General features: G+C 55.9%; 1 protein-coding gene across 7 annotated transcripts in view; it reads right to left on the bottom strand.

The window, feature by feature from the left end:
• Window positions 1-18,624, bottom strand: part of ADCY7 (adenylate cyclase 7) — a 73,583-nt gene that overhangs the window by 19,330 nt on the left and 35,629 nt on the right. For 4 of the 7 annotated variants that reach the window (XM_009250709.4, XM_009250705.4, XM_063717290.1 and 1 more), the window contains exons 2-7: window positions 10,413-10,851; window positions 8,119-8,322; window positions 6,883-7,044; window positions 5,956-6,105; window positions 5,279-5,427; window positions 4,018-4,129 (exon numbers count right to left, since the gene is read on the bottom strand). In XM_009250709.4, the coding sequence (XP_009248984.2) occupies window positions 4,018-4,129; window positions 5,279-5,427; window positions 5,956-6,105; window positions 6,883-7,044; window positions 8,119-8,322; window positions 10,413-10,583 (948 nt within the window). In that variant the 5' untranslated portion in view covers window positions 10,584-10,851. Of the gene's footprint in view, window positions 1-4,017; window positions 4,130-5,278; window positions 5,428-5,955; window positions 6,106-6,882; window positions 7,045-8,118; window positions 8,323-10,412; window positions 10,882-18,624 lie in introns of all 7 variants that reach the window. The other 3 variants (XM_054533895.2, XM_009250708.4, XM_009250707.4) reach the window with 1 other exon arrangement.

Below are 18,624 nucleotides of genomic sequence, written 5' to 3'. Positions count from 1 at the left end.
ACTTCTGGGCCTGGCAAAAGGCTTAGCGACATGGGGGCCTCCCCAGGAGGAACCCCCAGGCAAGCACCAGAGGTGAACACAAGTGTTCCTAAGGGCCTCGGGGAGGGGTCTGCCTTGGTTTCATTTGCCCAGGTAATGTTTGAGTGCCTACTGAGTACCCGGCCCCAGGCCAGGCAAGGGGACACAGCAGTGAACAAAATAGATGCAAATCTCTGCAGCCACGGAGCTTGCACGCAGGCAGGAGGGGTGGGCACTAAACTAGAAAGACAAAAAACAGTGTGCCCAGCTGTGATGGGGGCTAAGGAGAAAACCAAGGCACAGGAGGGAGGCGATGTTCCCAGGAGGCCAGCGAAGACCTCTCAGAGTTGGAATCAGAAACATTTGAGCTAAGACCCGGAGGAACCGAGAGAGACAGCCATGCCAATCTCTGCAGGAAGAGTGCTCAAGGCCTCAGAGGAGCCCTGGGGCCACAAAGCTGGGGAAGAGACAGCGAGGCAGCCAGGAGGCTGCAGGAGTGGGGGGTGAGGACAGAGGTCACAGATGTACACACCAAGGGGTCAGCAGGTTTCAAGGTCACCCAAGCAGTGGCTGTGCTGACAGGGCTTAGGGGTGGGGAGGAAAGATATCAATGCAGACAGGAAAGAGGGAATGGGGAGGGCAGAGTAGGAGAGGGGTGAGGCCGGGGACTCATAGGAAAAGGACCCCCGAGAGAAAGGGAGAGAAAGGGACCCCCGAGAGCCCTCTGAGGTTCATCTGAGGCACCGCTGCGTCACCAGACCCTACTTAAGCCCTCAGCAAGGGTGGCCACGTGCACCGAGGCTTCGTGGGTGGGGCTTTAGGGGAGCTGAAGAAGGAGCACCATCTGCCTCTGCTCTCCCCTCCCCACCCTCTACCCCACTCAGCTGACCCTCGGACTGGACGCGCCAGCAGGTGGCCCTGTGCTCTGGCTTCTGGCCGGGAGGGAGCTAAGAGGGCTCTGTCCTGCAGGCTCACGTGGGCTAGGCCTGCCCCTGGAACACCATCTGTCTCCAGGACTCGAGCCTATCCTGTCCTCGTCCCCACTCTGTGCCCATCAGCCATCACGGACCCAGGCCCCAGACACAGCACCAGCCCTGCCTCCAGGTCCCCTGCACCTGCGCAGCCTGGGAACCATCCCTGGCCTGCGCCCTCCGCCAATTACTCAGTTTCAGCGTGTGCCAGATGTTTCCTGCTGGGCCCCATCTGGCACATGCTGAGTGAGTTCTGAGTGACCGCAGGGACAAGAGGACAGTGGCTTTCCTAGAAAGCAGGCAACCTTGGCAGACCTGGATACCAGGCTCCGGCTACCCTGATCTCCTCTTGGACCAGGCACAGGACTGCCCATGGACCCAGCCCGGCTCTCAGGGATGTAGGAGAGGCCACATTCCCCAGGCTGCTCCACCGGCTGACAGTCCCCTGTGTCTCTGACACTTGGAGCTGGGGAGCTGGGTCTTGTGCGGAGGTGTGACTTGTATGCCTCTGAGAGGGGAGGCCCTGGCTCTTGGAAAGAGCTTACACTTCTGGAATCTGATTGTTGATAGGAGAAAAGGCTGGGACCAGCCCTGCCCAACTCTGCCCAGAGATTAGATGCTCTGACTGGGAAGCTGGCACATGCCATGGCCTCCCTTTCCCCATCTGTGCAATAGGGCCACGCCTCCTGGGCCTGCTGGAGGGAAGACTGTGTCCAAGAGGCAAGGGACCCTCTGTGTGGGCTTTATGGTAAGGAAAGGGCCAGCTGTGGCCCGAGCCCAGAGCCCGTGCCTCACATAAGGCCCAACCTCTGGGGCTCCCAGCTGCTGGTGCAGAAGCCATGCAGATCCTGAAGGAAGGTTCCAGGCTAGACAGGCCCTCTGAGTCACTCAGTCCACAATCCCCAGGATGGGACAGTTTTCCAGAGCATCCCTGACCAGTGCAATCCTATAGAAGCTTGGTTACCCCCTGCAACAGCGAGCCCACTTCCAGTCCCTCCTAGGATTGAGCAGCTCTGATCATGAAAAACTCTTCCCGGTGTGAAGTCATAACTTGCTTCCCATCAAGTTCTAGACCATTGATTCTCTGCCCACAGAAACACCTGCGGGGCTCTTAAAAATTCTGGCCATGTGCAGTGGCTCACACCTGTAATTCCAGCACTTTGAGAGGTCGAGGTGGGTGGATCACAAGGTCAGGAAATCGAGACCATCCTGACTAACACCCGTCTCTACTAAAAATACAAAAAATTAGCCAGGTGTGGTGGTGGGCGCCTGTAGTCCCAGTTACTCAGGAGGGTGAGGCAGGAGAATGGCGTGAACCCGGGAGGCAGAGCTTGCGGTGAGCTGAGATCACACCACTGCACTCCAGCCTGGGCGACAGAGCAAGACTCTGTCTCAAAAAAAAAAAAAAAAAAAAAAAAATTCTGATGGGGCAGGGCGTGATGGTGCATGCCTGTAATCCTAGCACTTTGAGGGGCTGAGGTGGGTGGATCACTTGCACGTAGGAATTCAAGACCAGCCTGGACAACGTAGCAAAACCCCATCTCCACAAAATACAAAAAAATTAGCCTGGGGTTGTGGTGCACATCTGTAGTCACAGCTACTCGGGAGGCTGAAGTAGGAGGACGCCTGAGCTCAGGCAGGTTGAGGCTGCTGTGAGCCATGATTATGCCATTGCACTTCACGCTAGGTGACAGAGCAAGACTCTGTCTCAAAAACAAAACAAAACAAAGCAGAACTCTGATGGGTGTGGACACGGGCACTGGTGTTTTATTTAAGCTTTCCATGTGATTCGCATGTACAGCCAGGATAGGGAGCCACCACCTTAAATCTTACACTTCAGTCTCTATTTAATGGCCACCACTTCCAGGAAGCCTGCCCTGATCACCTGAGGCTGGGCTAGGTGCTCCCCAGGCTTCCTGGCCCCCACACTTCTCTTCAAAGCACATACCACGTAGGCCCAAGGCCCTACCCAGGCTCAAGGCCTGGCACTCACCTGCTCTCAGGATCATTTGGTCCATTAATGGAAATGTTGCTTGCCTGACCCCCCTCCCTGCCTGGCACCTGTCAAGCCCCTCAGCATCCTGGTCCTCGCCTCGGCCCTCATGTCCTTGCATGTCAGAACTTGTGCCCTTGTCCCCCTCACACCTTGTTCCACGCACTGAGCATGTTCACCCCATGGACACACAGGGCTTTCTTTCTACTCCAGGGTTTGTCTATGCTGTTCCCCTGCTAAGAACACTGTTCCCTTTCCTCCTCAGATATTTTTTCAAGTATCTCAAACTTAAAGGTGGGCCAGGAGTGGTGGCTCACAGCTGTAATCCCAGCACTTGGGAGGCCAAGAGAGGATGATCACTTGAGGTCAGGAGTTCGAGACCAGCCTGGCCTACATGGTGAAACCCCATTGCTACGAAAAAAAAAAAAAATACAAAAAAATTAGCCAGGCATGGTGGCGCATGCCTGTAGTCCCAGCTACTCAGGAAGCTGAGGCATGAAAATCACTTGAGCCTGGCAGGTCGAGGCTGCAGTGAGCAGTGATGGCACCACTGCACTCCAGCCTTCACGACAGAGTAAGACTCCATCTCACAAAAACAAACAAACAAAACATAGAAGTTTAATGTGCACATGATTAACCTCAGATCTTGTGAAAAGCAGTTTCTGGGTGAGGCTGGGCATTCCATAGTCCTCCTGAGCTACCAGGTGAGTGGAGGCTGCTGGCCCTGCCAGTGAGGATGGAGCCATCTGCTCCTCCTGAGCCCCTATCTGAGCTCCAGAGCCCCAGTATATTGCCCAATGTGCACTGTCAGTCTCCCCAGTGGCCTGTCACTCTGGAGGCACAGGATCCTGGCTGCCGTGGCCACCACTCACCCCCGCCTTTACCATGGGGTGCTTGTGTTTGCTGGCTGGATGCTAAAATTCAGCCACGCCTCCCCATCCCAATTCCAGCAGGGCACTGGACACAGGACACCCCTGGGGATGTAATAGGCAGAGGAGGGGCCTGGCTTTGCCCAGTGCAGGCCAGCGGGCTCACCTTGGCGATCTGGTCGAACTTGCCAAAGAGCTCATTCAGCACCACCACCAACTCCTTGGGGGAACAGTCGCTGGCCAGCTGCGTGAAGCCCACAATGTCCGCATAGAGGATGCTGGGGATGGGGCGGGGTGGGAGGGAGTGTCAGAGCCAGGCTCCTGGACAGCAGCAGCAGGAGCACGGAGGACTGTCTGGAGCCCCAGGAGCCTGCCAGGCCTGAGCCCATTCACCCCGTCCTTCCTCAGCTTCCATAGGGATGGGAGAGTCGCGCCCAGCCATAGAGACACATTAAAGTTCCAGGGGCTTCACGTTAAAGCAGAAGAGAGCAAAGTTCAGAGCCTGCAGGAGCCCTCGGGCCCACCCCAGGCCCCCTCACTGCAGACAGCCGAAGGGCACTCCTGCAGGCAGCCCGGAGCCTTCCCCTTTCCCAACCAATGTTCACCACAGCACAGACTTCAGAACTCCCTGGTGAGAGGCGGCTCCATGCTCCCTCAAGCCAATCTCCACGCCCAGCGCTTTACAGGCATTGAGTCCTCACACAGCCCTTGCAGAACTCCCGTTCTACAGATGCACAAACTGAGGCTCCAGGACATTGAGACTTGCTGGGAAGCCAAGAACTGGCATCTGCACCAGGTCTCCCTGCTCCAAAGTCCGTAAGCTCATGGACCATCCACAGCCCAGAGAAAAGGCAGCGGGCCAGCCTTGGATGTAATGCTGGCGCTGCAAGCAGAGAACCCAGGGGGTCCCCCGGGACCCAAATCTATACTCAATGGCACCCAGCACCCACATCTACACTTGACAAACTCAGGTTAGTGCATTCAAGTAAAACTTTGTGGTTCCCTGCCAATCAGCCAAAGACACGTGTCAGAACCGGGGCACTCTTCGGCACCAAGGCCGGGGGGCTTTACCTCATTCTGGGGGTCCTGTGCTCCCTTGAGAACCATCTGAAAGGACCCCTTCCTTCACAAAAGCTATGTTTGCTCACAGAGTTTTACAGTTTTGGAGAGTGCTAGATATTTCAATACCAATCTAAATTCTCTAATTTAAGAGCCCTGATCTGATCCTGCCCCTAGGGAAACAAGTGGGGGTTCTGAGGCCCAGGGAGGGCCCCAGATTGACCTGGAACCATGGGGCCCTCTCCCAATCCCTATATGGGCAGGGGTCTGAGCCTCCAGATAGGGCAGGGAGACCACCTGGGGGCCGGTGGAACAGTGGACCCAGTCCCCGGGATACACTGTCCACACGTCTCACCCTCACCGCCCACCTGACATTCTGGTGCCTTTTGACGTAGAGGCTGTGGAAGTTGTTGTCAGGCATGCAGCGACGGTCGCCATGCTCCTTGAGCCGTTCAATGATGGCCAGCTTCATGCCCATGGAGATGTGGGCCGGAAGCACCGACAGCAGCAGGTTCTCCTGGGTGCAGGTGGGCAGACCGGCAGAGGGACCGGCACAGTGACCAGCGGAGGGACCAGCGGGGGACAGGCAGGGTAGCATCAGGGCCCAGACCTGGCCTCCCTGGCCCCCATCCTCCCTGCCTGCCTGCCCTGCCCACAATGTCCCCATCTCTGCTCTGGTCCTCCACCAACCCAACTGGGCATCTACCTCCCATGTACCCAGCAGCCCCCGGGACTCAGGCTGACTGAGAAAGGGCTCTTTCAGCTGGGGAGGCTAAGCTGATGGGTGAGCAGCCTGGAGCCACTACGGCCTTCTCTGCTGCCACCTGGGGATGGCGTGCCCAGGACTGAAACCACACAGAGGAAGGCAGAGTCAAGGGTCAGCAGGCTATGGTTACCCTGCTGGAGCCCAGGACTCACCGAGGTGAGACCTGCATGGGTGTCTGGCCATGCACCTCATGCACATGGCGGCATGAGTGTCTCACGTCCAACAGAAAGAGGAAGAGGACAGGGGTATACAGGGTGAGGAGTGGGGCCCGGGTCCCACCTGCTGGCGCTTCTCAATGCGCAGCTTCCGGCGGATCTGGATGCACTTCACAGTGTAGGTGAAGAGGTCCCGGGACGCATCCTGCATTTGGTGCTTGTGGAAGGCGCCTGTCAGGTTCCCGCACAGGAAGATGACTGCGTTGGCCAGCAGCTGCGGGTGAACCGGGGTGGGGCTCAGTATGTGGCCTGGCCCATGCCTTCCCGGGGCACCAGACCCCTAGGCGGACTAGTGATGGCACCTCTTCCCATTCCCTGATCTTCAACCCACTGAGAACGGCACTCTTCCTGGGGCAGACAGGGAAACTGAGGCCCAGACAGGCGGTAGTCTCCTAGTGAGTCACTAGGACTGCAAGACCAGGACACCCAGGGAGGCAGAAGAGACCACCTCACAGAGCCCAGGGCCTGAGAGGCATGCGTGCTAAGGGCAGTCCCAGAGGGCACAGCGCCCAGCTGGCTGTGCAGAGGGCCAGCCTCTGCCCAGAGAGGACACCAGGCCTGGTCAGGAGCAAAACGCATCTCTAAACCCCCAATAATTATGAACAGAAGATTCACTCATTCAACACAAAGACACAAGGCAGCGTCCTGGGGTATTCCCCCAAGCCCCGTCAGGACAGGGCCTGCGAGGGGAAACTTTGGCAACAGGACTCACCCCACGACAGTGTCCCTGAACCGGGAGGCAAGGCCTGAGGTCACAACCCTGAGGGCTGAGCCACAGGGGAGCCCTAGGCCAGCAAAGCAAAGGCCAGAGGGCAGGGCCATGCCTGGAGCCCAGCTTCCGAGCAGACTCGGAGAGGGCCCGGCCTTGGAGCGGGCTGTCTGCAAACACGGCTCCGGGGCCTTTGGGTCTAACTTACCCAGAGGGGGCCCCCCATCTGCCCTTAGACCCAGACCACAAAACCTCCCCCAGAGGCCTTAGCCTGTCCCTCACCTGCAGCCCCACCCGGACACTGGGTGTTGTGAAGCCTCCCATCAAAGCACCGAGCACCAGGAGGTGGGAGGCAGTAGAGACGGCCCCAACGGCGACAGCGCCCCGCATGCTGAAGGGCAGCAGTGTGTACACCACGAAGACGATGAACAGGAAGAAGGGCACCTGTGGATGCAGCCTGGTGAGCCCGGTGCCCCGAGATGCTTCCCCAGGCCCTACAGCCCCCGGAACCCTGCACCACAGCAGCCCACCCAGTGCGTGTCCTTCGGTTGGCTCCCTCACCACCCCCTGCGTGGGCAGACATACAAGGGAACAAGAAAAGCCAGAATGTGTTTCTAGGGTGGGCCCGGCCACAAGGTTCATGGTTTCCTGTGCTGATCCACTGCCTGTGGCCACCCTAGGTGGGAGGCTCCATGCCCCGCATGATCCAGGGAGCCCCCACCTGGTGCCCCTGCTACGTGGCTCTCACTCGGCAGGAATGATTACCGGGAGGCTGAGGCACGCTCTCACCAGCTGCCTCCAGCAATGCGGCCCCATCCGCCCTCCCTCCACTCCCAGAGCTGCCCCACCATCCCCACTGGCTGGTCCTGCGTCCACCCCTCTGGGAGTGCTGCCCTCTCCCTCCCCTTCAGTCTACATGGTTTCGTTGGGCCTCACCCCACCCCGCCCCAGCCAAAGGAGCTGTCATAGGACCCAGGCCCACTGGTCAGAGTGTGCTACCACTTGGTGGCAGTGACCATCCAGGACTGGGCCCATGACCACAGCCAGGCCAGTGTGGCTCAAGCCTGCAGGTCGAGCTGGTTGAGAAAGGGCCCTCTCTATCAGCTAGGGTGGGCAGCCTGGAGCTGCTGTAAACTTCTCTGCCCCCACCTGGGGACAGCGTGCCCGGGGCCGAAGCTGTCCAGAGGCCCCAGTTCCAGTTATCCCGCTGGAGCCCAGCACTGATCCCTCGGCCTTTACTGACACAGGAACCAGTTTGTGCCTTTTTGCCTCTTTGAGCTGAAGTTCTGTCATCTCCAACCAAATTGGAGCCACCCGAAAGTGCTGCAGCATCCAAGTGGATGCTCGCCCCACCACAGCCCTGTCAATGCAGAGAACTCACAGGGACAAAACCAGCCTGGGGCCATCCTAGACACACAGCCAAGCGTGGGACAGGAAAGGGCCTGTGGCATGCCCACCAACCACGGGGATGGGAGCTGCTGAGGGCGCAGCCAGCAGGGAGTCCAGAGTTCCTGTTACCTGCTCCCACGCACAGGCCGCCTTTGTCCATGCGTCAAACACCAGCACGTAGCCCAGCACCACCAAGCAGGCCCAGGTGAGCAGCGCCAAGGCCCTGAGCCAGCGCCGCAGGAGACACTCGACGTACATCAGCACAGAGAGGGCTGCAAACACCGCCAGCGCCAGGAACGCCATGCCCAGAATGGCCTGGTGTCTGGAGGGGTCCTGGGTGGAGCAAACAGACAGAAATGCCTCGGCTTTCCCCAGTGCAGAGCCACCTCCTCCAGAAAGCCTGCCGGGCCGGCTGCCTCACTTACAGCTTCCTCCACATGAAGGGTGTGGATGCGCCCTCCCACGCCTGGTTCCCACTCACCTTCTGGCCTTTCTTTGTCACCTCTGCCAAGGCTGCCTCAACCACCCCCTTCCGATCACCTCGGGAGCCAGAGCATCACCCACAGCCCCACCCATGATGCCATCACTCTCCATCTGCCTCTGCCTCCTCTCTGGGTTCCCACGGTGCTCTGTGCACAGCCGCAGGTGATACCACAAGCACAGGGCAGGACTCATTCACAGGCAGAGCCTTGGAAAGCCGCCCAAAGAGGACACTGCGCCTGGCCCTCAATGAGTGAGCAGAGGCTGGTGAGGGATACCAGGAAAAGTCACCCCACAGGGGAGGAGCTGGGGCAACGGCACAGAGGTGGGATGGGACGGGACGGGCACAGCATCCGGGAGGTCTGTGGGGGCAGAGGCCTGATCTGGGGGCTGGCACACAGTAGCAAGCATCCTGTGGTTGGTAGCCACATGGATCCAGGCTGCACTGGCAGCTGCTAGGTCCTGGCCACTTCACTCACATAAACACCCTGGAGTTTCTGAGTGTTCTTCTAGAATTCGGCTAATCAAATTTACATTCACTAAAAAGAAAATGGGCCGGGCATGGTGGCTCACGCCTATAATCCCAGCACTTTGGAAGGCCGAGGCAGGTGGATCAGCTGAGGTCAGGAATTCGAGACCAGCCTGGCCAACATTGTGAAACCCCGTCTTTACTAAAAATACAAAAATTAGCCAGCCAGGCGTGGTGGCATGGGCCTGTAATCCCAGCTACTTGGGAGGCTGAGGCAGGAGAATCACTTGAACCTAGGAGGTGGAGGCTGCAGCAAGCCAAGATTGTGCCATTGCACTCCAGCCTGGGCAACAAGAGCGAAACTCTTTTTTTTAAAAAAATGCAGTTCCTCAGTCACATTACCCACTTTTTAAATGCTCAATAGCTGAACACAGCTAGTGGCTGGGCCAGAAATGACATGAGTGGTGCCAGCCTGAAGAGCTGTGTTAAAAAGGATTCTCAGGCCAGGCACAGTGGTTCACACCTGTAATCCCAACACTTTGGGAGGCCAAGGCAGGATTGCTTGAGGCCAGGAGTTCAAGACCAGCCTGGGCAACATAGCGAGGCCATGTCTCTACAAAAACAAACAAACAAACAAAACAAAAGGAGGATTCTGAGAATGTAGACAGGCTCAGTGTGGAGTATAGGGATTGATTAATGATGTCTGCATGGGTACAGGAAGTGAGGGCAGTGATACGCAGGCCATCCCTGACCCAGGTCTTCAGTAGAATCAAATTTCATCATGGAGAAAAATGAGAGTAGTTTATCTGGACAAGTTAATGTAATATCTAAAACCACTCCAGACTTCAAAATGGAATTAAAGTTAGAGAGGCTGGGCATGGTCCTGCATGCTTGTAATCCCAGCTACTCAGGAGGATAAGCCAGGATGATTACTTGAACCCAGGAGTTCAAGGCCAACCTGGGCAACACAGCAAGGCCCAGTCTCAAAAAAAATTTTTTTTAATTAGAAACTTGTCTTCTACCAGTCTAAATGTGCTGTAAAAGACATAGCATTGGCCAGGCACGGTGGCTCCCGTCTATAATCCCAGCACTTTGGAGGGCCGAAGCAGGTGGATCACCTGAGGTCGGGAGTTCGAGACCAGCCTGGCCAACATGGTGAAAGCCCGTTTCTACTAAAAATACGAAAATTAGCTGGGCATGGTGGCATGCATCTGTCATCGTAGCTACTCAGAAGGCCGAGGCAGGAGAATTGCTTGAGCCCAGGAGACGGAGGTTGCAGTGAGCCGAGATCATGCCACTGTACTCCAGCCTGGGTGACAGAGTGAGACTCTGTCTCAAAAAAAAAAAAAAAAAAACAAACAAACAAACAAAAAAGCATAGCATTTTACAGAAGAGGAAACTGAGGCTAAGAGAAGATAGCAGCTTGGCCAAGGTTGGGGCTGAGATGTGAAGCCCAGAGGCTGCGCTCACTCACCCCCTGGCTGAAGACGATGATGATGAGGGCCACACAGGCAGTGGCGGCCACCAGCAGGAGCGTGAGCAGCAGTGGCCCATGATGGCTGGTGAGCTGGTACTTCTCGTAGAGCGCATCTTGGTCAGGGCCCTCCTCGCCCTCGTTGAGGAAGTAGCGCCCCTTGGCTGGCATCCTCCACCCTTGGCACACGTGTCGTTAAGGGGCCGTTAAGGAGGCCCCAGGGCCTGGAGGGCATCTGTCTGCCAATACCCTCCCCCGTGGGCCTAGGCCTCTGTCCTCTCCGAGGCAGGCAAGCAGGGCTGGGGAGAGGGCCTCTGGGCCTGCTGCTTCATGGCCAATGAGGGATCCGCACAGCTCTGGCACCAGGCCTCACTCACTGTGCCGCCGGCATCCTCCTGTGCATCCAGACTGGGCTGACTCCACACGCAGTTCCTCAGCTCTGCAGAGACGAAGCAGACAGGAACTTGACCTAATGGGCCAAGTCAGGGGAGGGCTGGCATCAGGGAGAGCGGGTCCCAGGCCTCACAGCACCGAGTCTGATTTATCCATCTTAACCCTAACCTTTTATGTCCTGTTGTCGTAAAGCTAGTCCCCTGTGTCTTCTAGAACTGCACTGTCCAAGATAGTAGCCACTAGCCACATGTGGCTGCTTTTTTTTTTTTTTTCAAGACAAGGTCTCACTCTGTTGCCCAGGCTGGAGTGCAGTGGCACGATCATAGCTCACTGCAGCCTCAAACTCCTGGGCTCAAGTGATTCTCCCACCTCAGCCTCCTAAGTAGCTGGGACTACAGGTGTGCAGCTAATTTTTAAATTCTCTTTTGTAGAGATAGGGTCTCCCCCTGCTGCCCAGGGTGGTTTTGAACTCGTGGGCTCAAGCAATCCTCCTGCCTCAGCTTCCCAAAGTGCTGGGATTACAGGCATGAGCCACCATGCCCAGCCACTATTTTAAATTAAATTTAAATTAATTTAAAATAAAATTAGAAATTCAGTCCCTCAGTCACACTAGCCACATTTCAAATACTCAACAGCTAGCCAGGCATGGTGGCTCATGCCTGTAATCCCAGCACTTTGAGAGGCCGAGGCAGGCGGATCACCTGAGGTCAGGAGTTCAAGACCAGCCTGGCCCACATGGTAAAACCCCCTCTCCACTAAAAATACAAAAATTAACCAGACATGGTAACGTGTGCCTGTAATCCCAGCTACTCAGGAAGCTGAGGCAGGAGAATGGCTTGAACCTGGGAGGCAAATGTTGCAGTGAGCTGAGATCGTGCCATTGCATCCAGCCTGGGCAACAGAGTGAGACTCCATCTCAAAAAAAAAAAAAAAAAAAAAAATCAAATACCCAATGGCCACATGCAGCTGGCAGCTGCTGTACTGGACAGCACAGATAAACAGAGCATGTCTATCATCACAGAAGCTTCTATAGGCCAGCTCTGCTCTGCACATTTCACTGTTTTGCTTTCACACAAAGGTCTCTGATCCATTTCGATTCACTCTGGGTATGGTGTGAGGTAGGGATCAAGGTTCACTTCTTTTTTCCACATGGATATTGAATTATCCCAGCAGTGTTCAGTGAACCGGCCATCCTCTCTCTGAATTTCAGTGGAGCCGCCTCTGTCATAAGTCAGGTGATCACACACAGATGGTGTCTGTTTCCAGGCTCTGCTCTGTACCCATGGTCCTGGTGCAAACACCACATTCACTTCATTTTCCAGTGAGTCTCATGCCTCCAGGCACAGAGAGTTCCAAGCTGTGATCCTAGGAGCCCTGAGATTTGGGGACATGCATCAGGCCCCCAATGGGAAGGGAAGGTGGGGGGGCATAGGCTCAGGCCCCCATGCCTGCTTCAGCCAGGGTAGCCCCCTGTATCTGTGTTACAGTAAGCTCCACATAAAACTGCGTTTCTTTTTTTTTTTTTTTTTTTTTTTTTGAGATGGGGTCTCACTCTGTCACCCAGGCTGGAGTGAAGTGGTGTGATCATAGCCTGCTGCAGCCTCAACCTCCCGGGGCTTAGGCAATCCTCCCACCTCAGCCTCCTGCGTAGCTGGGACCTCAGCTACGCAGGAGGCTGAGGTAGGACAATTACCTGAGCCTGGGGAGGCTTAGGCTGCAGTGGTCCATGTATTTTTTGTAGAGATGGGGTTCGCCATGTTGCCCAGGCTAGTCTTGAACTCCTAGGCTCAAGCAATCTACCCTCCTCAGCCTCCAAAGTGTTAAGATTTCAGGCATGAGCCACTGTACCCAGCAAAAATCTTGTTTATTTTTTTAAATAGCCCACTGACACAAATTTCAGATGTCTGCAAGCCTTGCTTCACAGAAAAGGAAGCTGAGTCTCAGAGAGGGACACAGTGGCCCCTTTGTGACAACACTGTGAGCTGACCCCATGCTTGCCATGCTCAGCCCATATGGGTTCCTTCTTTCCCCAGCACCATTCATTCCTTAGCATATTCATTGATTCCAAAAAGGCTTGTGAATCACACCTACGCCTGCCAGCCGTTACATCTCCTGTGTGCTAGTCTGGGCTCTCTCTCCCAAGGGATACCCATCAGTCTCCAAAGGAAGGAAAATTACCAAAACTGTGCAATCCCTCACACAGCAATGGGGACTTGGGGATAGCTGCCATATTCCCAGCAGGAACCTTGCGTGAAGGGCGCAGCCCTGGACCAAGAGTCCAGGCCCCCAGTGTCCTCCAGGCCTGCCTCAGATTGGAACCAGGACAGGGCCAGAGGCAGAGGGCAGGGAGGCTGTGAGACACAGGATGGCTCAGGGCAGTCACAGGGCACAAATGGCCAGCCACCAGCGGAAGCTTCAAAGGACAGCTGGTCCAGCGGAGGGAAGGTGGCCAGGCAAGCCCCCAGCCCCCAAAGGCAAAAAGCAGGATATCCAGGGTCCCCAAGTCTAAGGGAAGCCCCCCAACCAGCACCTGCTACTATGAGATCCCTGGGGCCACCTCAATTCCAGGAGCCACCTCAGGCTCTGTTTCCTCTGGAAGTTCCTATTCCATCACCACACACCAGCAACAAAATGGTAAAACCACATATTTGGGGGAGGAGGAAGGGGTCATTTGCTGGGGGGCCCCATCTCCTTCAGTGCCTGGGCAGGTGTCTACAGGCCTTGGCACTTGTTCAACGAGGGGCAACCCTTCAGGGATGTGGCCGAGAGCTGTCAAAGTGCCCAAAGTGCTCAGACAGGCTACAAATCTGATTTCTATGTGAAATTATGATTTTTAAATGTTGGCAGCTGATTTCAAATTTTTCAACGATTGCAGCCCACTAGTTTACAACCTCTAAATCTAAACTAATCAGTCTGTATTCCACAAGAGGCATTTACTGTGTGCTAACCATATACATCCAACCCTGTGCTGTGGGGGTCGCCAAACAAGATAAGGTCCCTGCCTGAGACACATTCAATTCAGCACCCCCCACCCCAAAATAGCCCTTTTCAGTAATAACAGCAGCAGTTCCTGTCACTCCCGGCACCTGCACACACATTCACACTCATCTTCACAACCAGCAAAGGCCAAGGTGGCACCACCATTTCACAGATGCAGAACTGAGCCCAGAGAGGCAGAGAGTGCTTGCCTAAGATCACACTGCTGGAGCTGGTGGACAGATGGGCTGGGATGCAAAGCCAGGTCTGCCAGCTCCCAAACCAGGGCTCCTCAGCCCAGGCTTCCCCACTGACATCCCAGGGGACTGAGCCAGATGCCACAGCACACAAACAGCAACCCCGCCTACCCCCTGGCCTGCTGCCAAACACCAGTGCACCAGGACAGCCAGGCTGAGAAGCTCCAAACACCAGAGGGCTGAGGCCACTCCCCACAGCTGCTCCATCTCCCAGGCAAAGCCCCCAGACCAGAGCTGAGGCGGCCAGGCACGTGCATGAAAGTGCAAGTATGAGAGTGTGCAGACACACCCGTTCCAGGCACACAAAGCCAGGCTGGGCCACCACGAGGAAAGGGAGGAACCAGCTGAGAGGGTCCCAAGGGCCCGTGGGAACACAGGCCTGGTAAACACACCTCTCAAGGAACTCATTAGGCCACTTTCTGGGCAACGGCAGGCAGGGGCAGGTGGACAGTGGACAACATGGGCACAAGGACTTCGGCCCATCCAGGGACCTTGACCAGTTCCTGGAACAAGCCAGGCACCGTGAGGCCTGGGGGGAATGAACTCACTGATCACATCTCCAGAGGGGGCCCAGGAACCCACCACCAGTGGCATGTCCCCAGGCCAGATCCTCCCTAGGAGCCACCCCGCCAAAGCCAGACCCAGAGGCACCCCCTGCCCGGGAAGTTTTCAAGGCCTCCTGTCCAATCACCAGTTCTTCCACCAGCCCTTGACTCAGTTGGCAATAGGGAGGGCCTCCCCACAAAGTCCTGGATAAAGGAATCCTTCTGCCATGTCTGAGACACATCCAATCCAGGGCCCCTTGGATTGAATGACCCTGCTGTTAGCTTGCACACCTCCATGACGGAGGGGGGGGCGCTCACCACCTCTCAGGGCAGTCTCCTCCATCACTGGGCACTTTTTCTGGCCCTGAGTCCTCCCTTAGCTCAAGCCAAGCCCTGCCTCCCTGTCACTCCCTCACCCACACCGCATGGGTCGTCTGAACTCCAAAGCCACCAAGAGCAGAGGTATCAAGGCCCCTCTTCCTGAGGAGACTGCAGTCCCAGGGGGTCCCTTACTTATTCTCACCTCACAACCACCCCAGTGGTAGAGCAGGGTGAGCAGCCCCATTTTAAAGAAGAGGGGACTCCCCTGTGGGGAAGGTGTCCAGATGGGAGGAGGGTGTTTCATGCTTCTGCTGTGCAATGTCCCCTCTCCCGACCCTCAGTACTCTGGTTCAGGGGCCACATGACCCCGGTGTGGCCAATCAGCAAAGTCCCTCTCAAGCCCTAATGCCACAGGCCTGGGCAGTGAAGGCTCTCTTTGGACTTCTGCTGACCCAGGGAAAGAGGCATTCTCTTTTGTCGGTGACCTGGCACTGTCAGCAGACACCTGAGCCACCAGAAGGAGAGAGCCCACCTGAAACTGACACCAACATGGAGAACTGGCACAAGACAGGGGCCTGGCAACACCTCCTGGGGTCACAGGAGCCAGCTGTGCCTGAAGCTTACGCAACCTCTAGATATTTAACCACATGGGACAAGCAATGCCCCTTTCAGCTTCAGCCAGTTTGAGCTTCTGTCACTCGCAACCAAAAGTCTCAAAGTCCACATCGGGCTTCTGGACCAATGTTTGTTTGCATCTAAGTTTGTTGCATCTAAGAAGCACCCATGGCCCCTCAATGGGTTCAGAGTCAACTGGAAGGGTCTCGGTCAGCACAGAGGTGAGAGTGTGCCCCTGCAGACACAGCCAGTCCTCCAGAAAGGAGCTGAGTCTTGGAGGGGACAGCCCCGCTCATCCCTCCATCACACTTTCCAGGCTCCACAGCCCAGCCCCAGCCAGGAGTTCAGGAGTTTGAGACCAGCCTGGGCAACATAATGAGACCCCATCTCTATAAAAAGTTGTTTGTTTTTTTATTTTTTTTTTAATTAGCCAGGCTTGGTGGAATACACTTGTAGTCCAAGCTACTTGAGAGGCTGAGGCAGGAGAATTGCTTGAACCCAGGAGATCAAGGCTGCATTCACTGAACTACGATTATGCCACTGCACTCCTGCCTGGGTGATAGAGCAGAACCCTGTCAGGAAAAAAAAAAAAAAAAAAAAAGCTGAGATTTAAACATAGGATATCCGGGGTCCCTATCACCCTCATGGGGCTGGCATCCAGAAATCCCATAATATCCCAAAACACCAACCTCTTCCCCACAAACAAGGCCCAGGACAGAGCTATGACCAAGAGGTGGGGAGCTCAGGGGACCCCATCGAATTACTTCCCTCTGCCTTGCAGGAGCAAGTTCAGGCCAGTGAACTCCAGGAGGGCCTCCTCCTCCAGGAAGCCTGCTGAGCAACCCCACACACACCCTCTTATCCCTTCCCTGCAACTAAGGCAGGACTGTGGTCTCTTCATCAAATAGTGGCTGGCTGGGTCCAGGTTCTCCAGCCAGAAGAGCTTCTGGAAGCAAGAGGCTGGGACTCCATACTGCAACTGCAGGGCCAGGTCCCTGGGTGCTCGGGAAATCCTTCCCCAGTCCAGCTGATCTGGCAGCGTCCCCAGCACAACCACAGCACAGCCCTTGTAGGGAGTATGTTCTAGAAACCCCCAGATTTCACAGATGCAGACAGGACACCCACTTCCTCACCCGGCCACTGTTGGCAGAAACCACAGCCTGGCTTCCTCCGGCCGAGCCTCAGCAGGCTCAGGGCTGCTTTGGGGCCCTGTTGGCCTCAAAAAAGGGAAGTGGAGACCTTGGAGTGGGGGGGGGCATGGAAGCCTCCAGGGAAGAGGCCCCGCTCAGGCCCCTGGGCCCACACCCTGCCTGCCAAAAAACCGACACGCTCCGTCTCGCCCCCCGAGGCCTGCCAGCTCTCGGCTCCCCTGGTAGGCTGGGTCTCAGGCAGATTTTTCATTTGCTAAGGGAATCTCAGGTTAACGCGAACTCTCTCAAGAGACCCTGAGCTCCATGAAGCCAGCAGCTGCTCTGCCCAGTGCAAGCCTGACCTAAGAGGCCCCCAGGAAACCTCGTGGGACCCAGGGATTCAATGTTGCTGGTATTCAAGGTCCCACCCCCCAAGCCCAGCCCTCCCCAGACCCTCCCTAGACCCTCCCTGTCCCCAGAGCCCTGTGGCCCCCATGCCCTGCTCTCCCAGGCACCTCTCGTACCGAGAGTCCTTCCCAGTGTGGGTCCAACATCCCAGCCCCTGCCTTGCCAAACTGTCATGGTGGGATCTGTGTGTGTGTCCCACAGCTGGTCCTGGCAAACGCCTGTGACGTGAATGGCCGAGCAGGTTAGCCAGCCAGAATCCTGCACTAGGCCCAGGGTGGGGAAGCATGCAGAGTGGCATGGGTGAGGGAGGAGGGCGCCACGGCCGAAGGATGAGGGCAGATGAAGAAAGGGCCTCCCTCAAGATCGGGAAGCACCTGCCACACCTGCCACACCTGCCTTACCCACCACAGCACACCTCTCCCAGCTACGCTCGGCCTCTGGGAGGATGCCTGCACCCAATCCCAGCTCTGCTACCAATGGCCTGTGAATGGCAGTCGCCTGTACACTCTGGCCTCAGTTTCCTCATCAGTAAACTGGGGGTGCTGATAACCAGGTTGTCTGCACAGGTCATGATGTCCAACAGGCCAAGCTTGCAGGACAAACTGGCAAATGGCCAAGAAGGCACACTTAGTGTCAGAGGAAGCCCTGCAGGGTCAGAGCCCAACCATGGGGTCCAGGGAGAGGCAGGTGCAGAGTGGGCAGGCCCCCGGCAAGGCCCCCCACCGCATCTCCTGACAGCCTGCAAAGTTGCCGAGCAGGGGCAAAGGCTGAAATTCCCCAGTGGCATGAGCACCCAGCCAACCCTGCTCCCCCTCCACAGCCCCCAAGCACCCCCAGGCTGACTCTGTTCCCACTCCCAGGGCACAGGCTGCTGATCAGTCTTGGGGACCAGAAACCTGCATTCCAGTCCCAGCTTAGCCACCAACCTGCTCTGTGACCCTGAACAAGTCTCTTGCCTGACCTGTGCCTTAGTCTCCCCTCTTGCAAAGGAGGGGCTGTGTCAGACCTCTAAGGCCAGCTCTGGCCTAGCTGGGACTGGGCTGGGGGTGGAGGCTGAATCAGTTAATGAAAAGGATAAGGGACTGGAGAAAAACTGAGGGAAAAGGCTGATGTTCTCACCTGGCCCCAGAGAGCTACTTCTAGGGATGGGTAGAAAGTTGTTCTTTGATTCTTTGGGATACAGCTAGGGTAGTCTTAAGAGGGAAATTCATAGCACTGAATGCCCGAATCAAAAACTTAGAAAGATCTCAAATTAACAACCTAACTTCACAACTAAAAGAACTAGAGAAGCAAAAACAAATCAACCCCAAGCCTAGCAGAAGACAAGAAATGACAAAAATCAGAGCTGAACTGAAGAAAATCAAGACACAGAAAACCATTCAAAAGATCAACGAATCCAGGAGTTGGTTTTTTGAAAAAATTAACAAAATAGGCCACCAGCTAAACTAATAAGGAAGAAAAGAGAAAAGATCCAAATAAACACAATTAGAAATGACTAAAGGAATGTTACTAATGACCCCACAGAAATAAAAAACAACCATCAGAAACTACTACAAACACCTCTACA

This window comes from Pongo abelii, chromosome 18 (assembly GCF_028885655.2).
Source record: "Pongo abelii isolate AG06213 chromosome 18, NHGRI_mPonAbe1-v2.0_pri, whole genome shotgun sequence".
In the NCBI taxonomy this organism is placed as follows: domain Eukaryota; kingdom Metazoa; phylum Chordata; class Mammalia; order Primates; family Hominidae; genus Pongo; species Pongo abelii.
The sequence above is the reverse complement of the archived record's forward strand: the minus strand, read 5'-3'. Positions and strand labels throughout refer to the sequence as shown.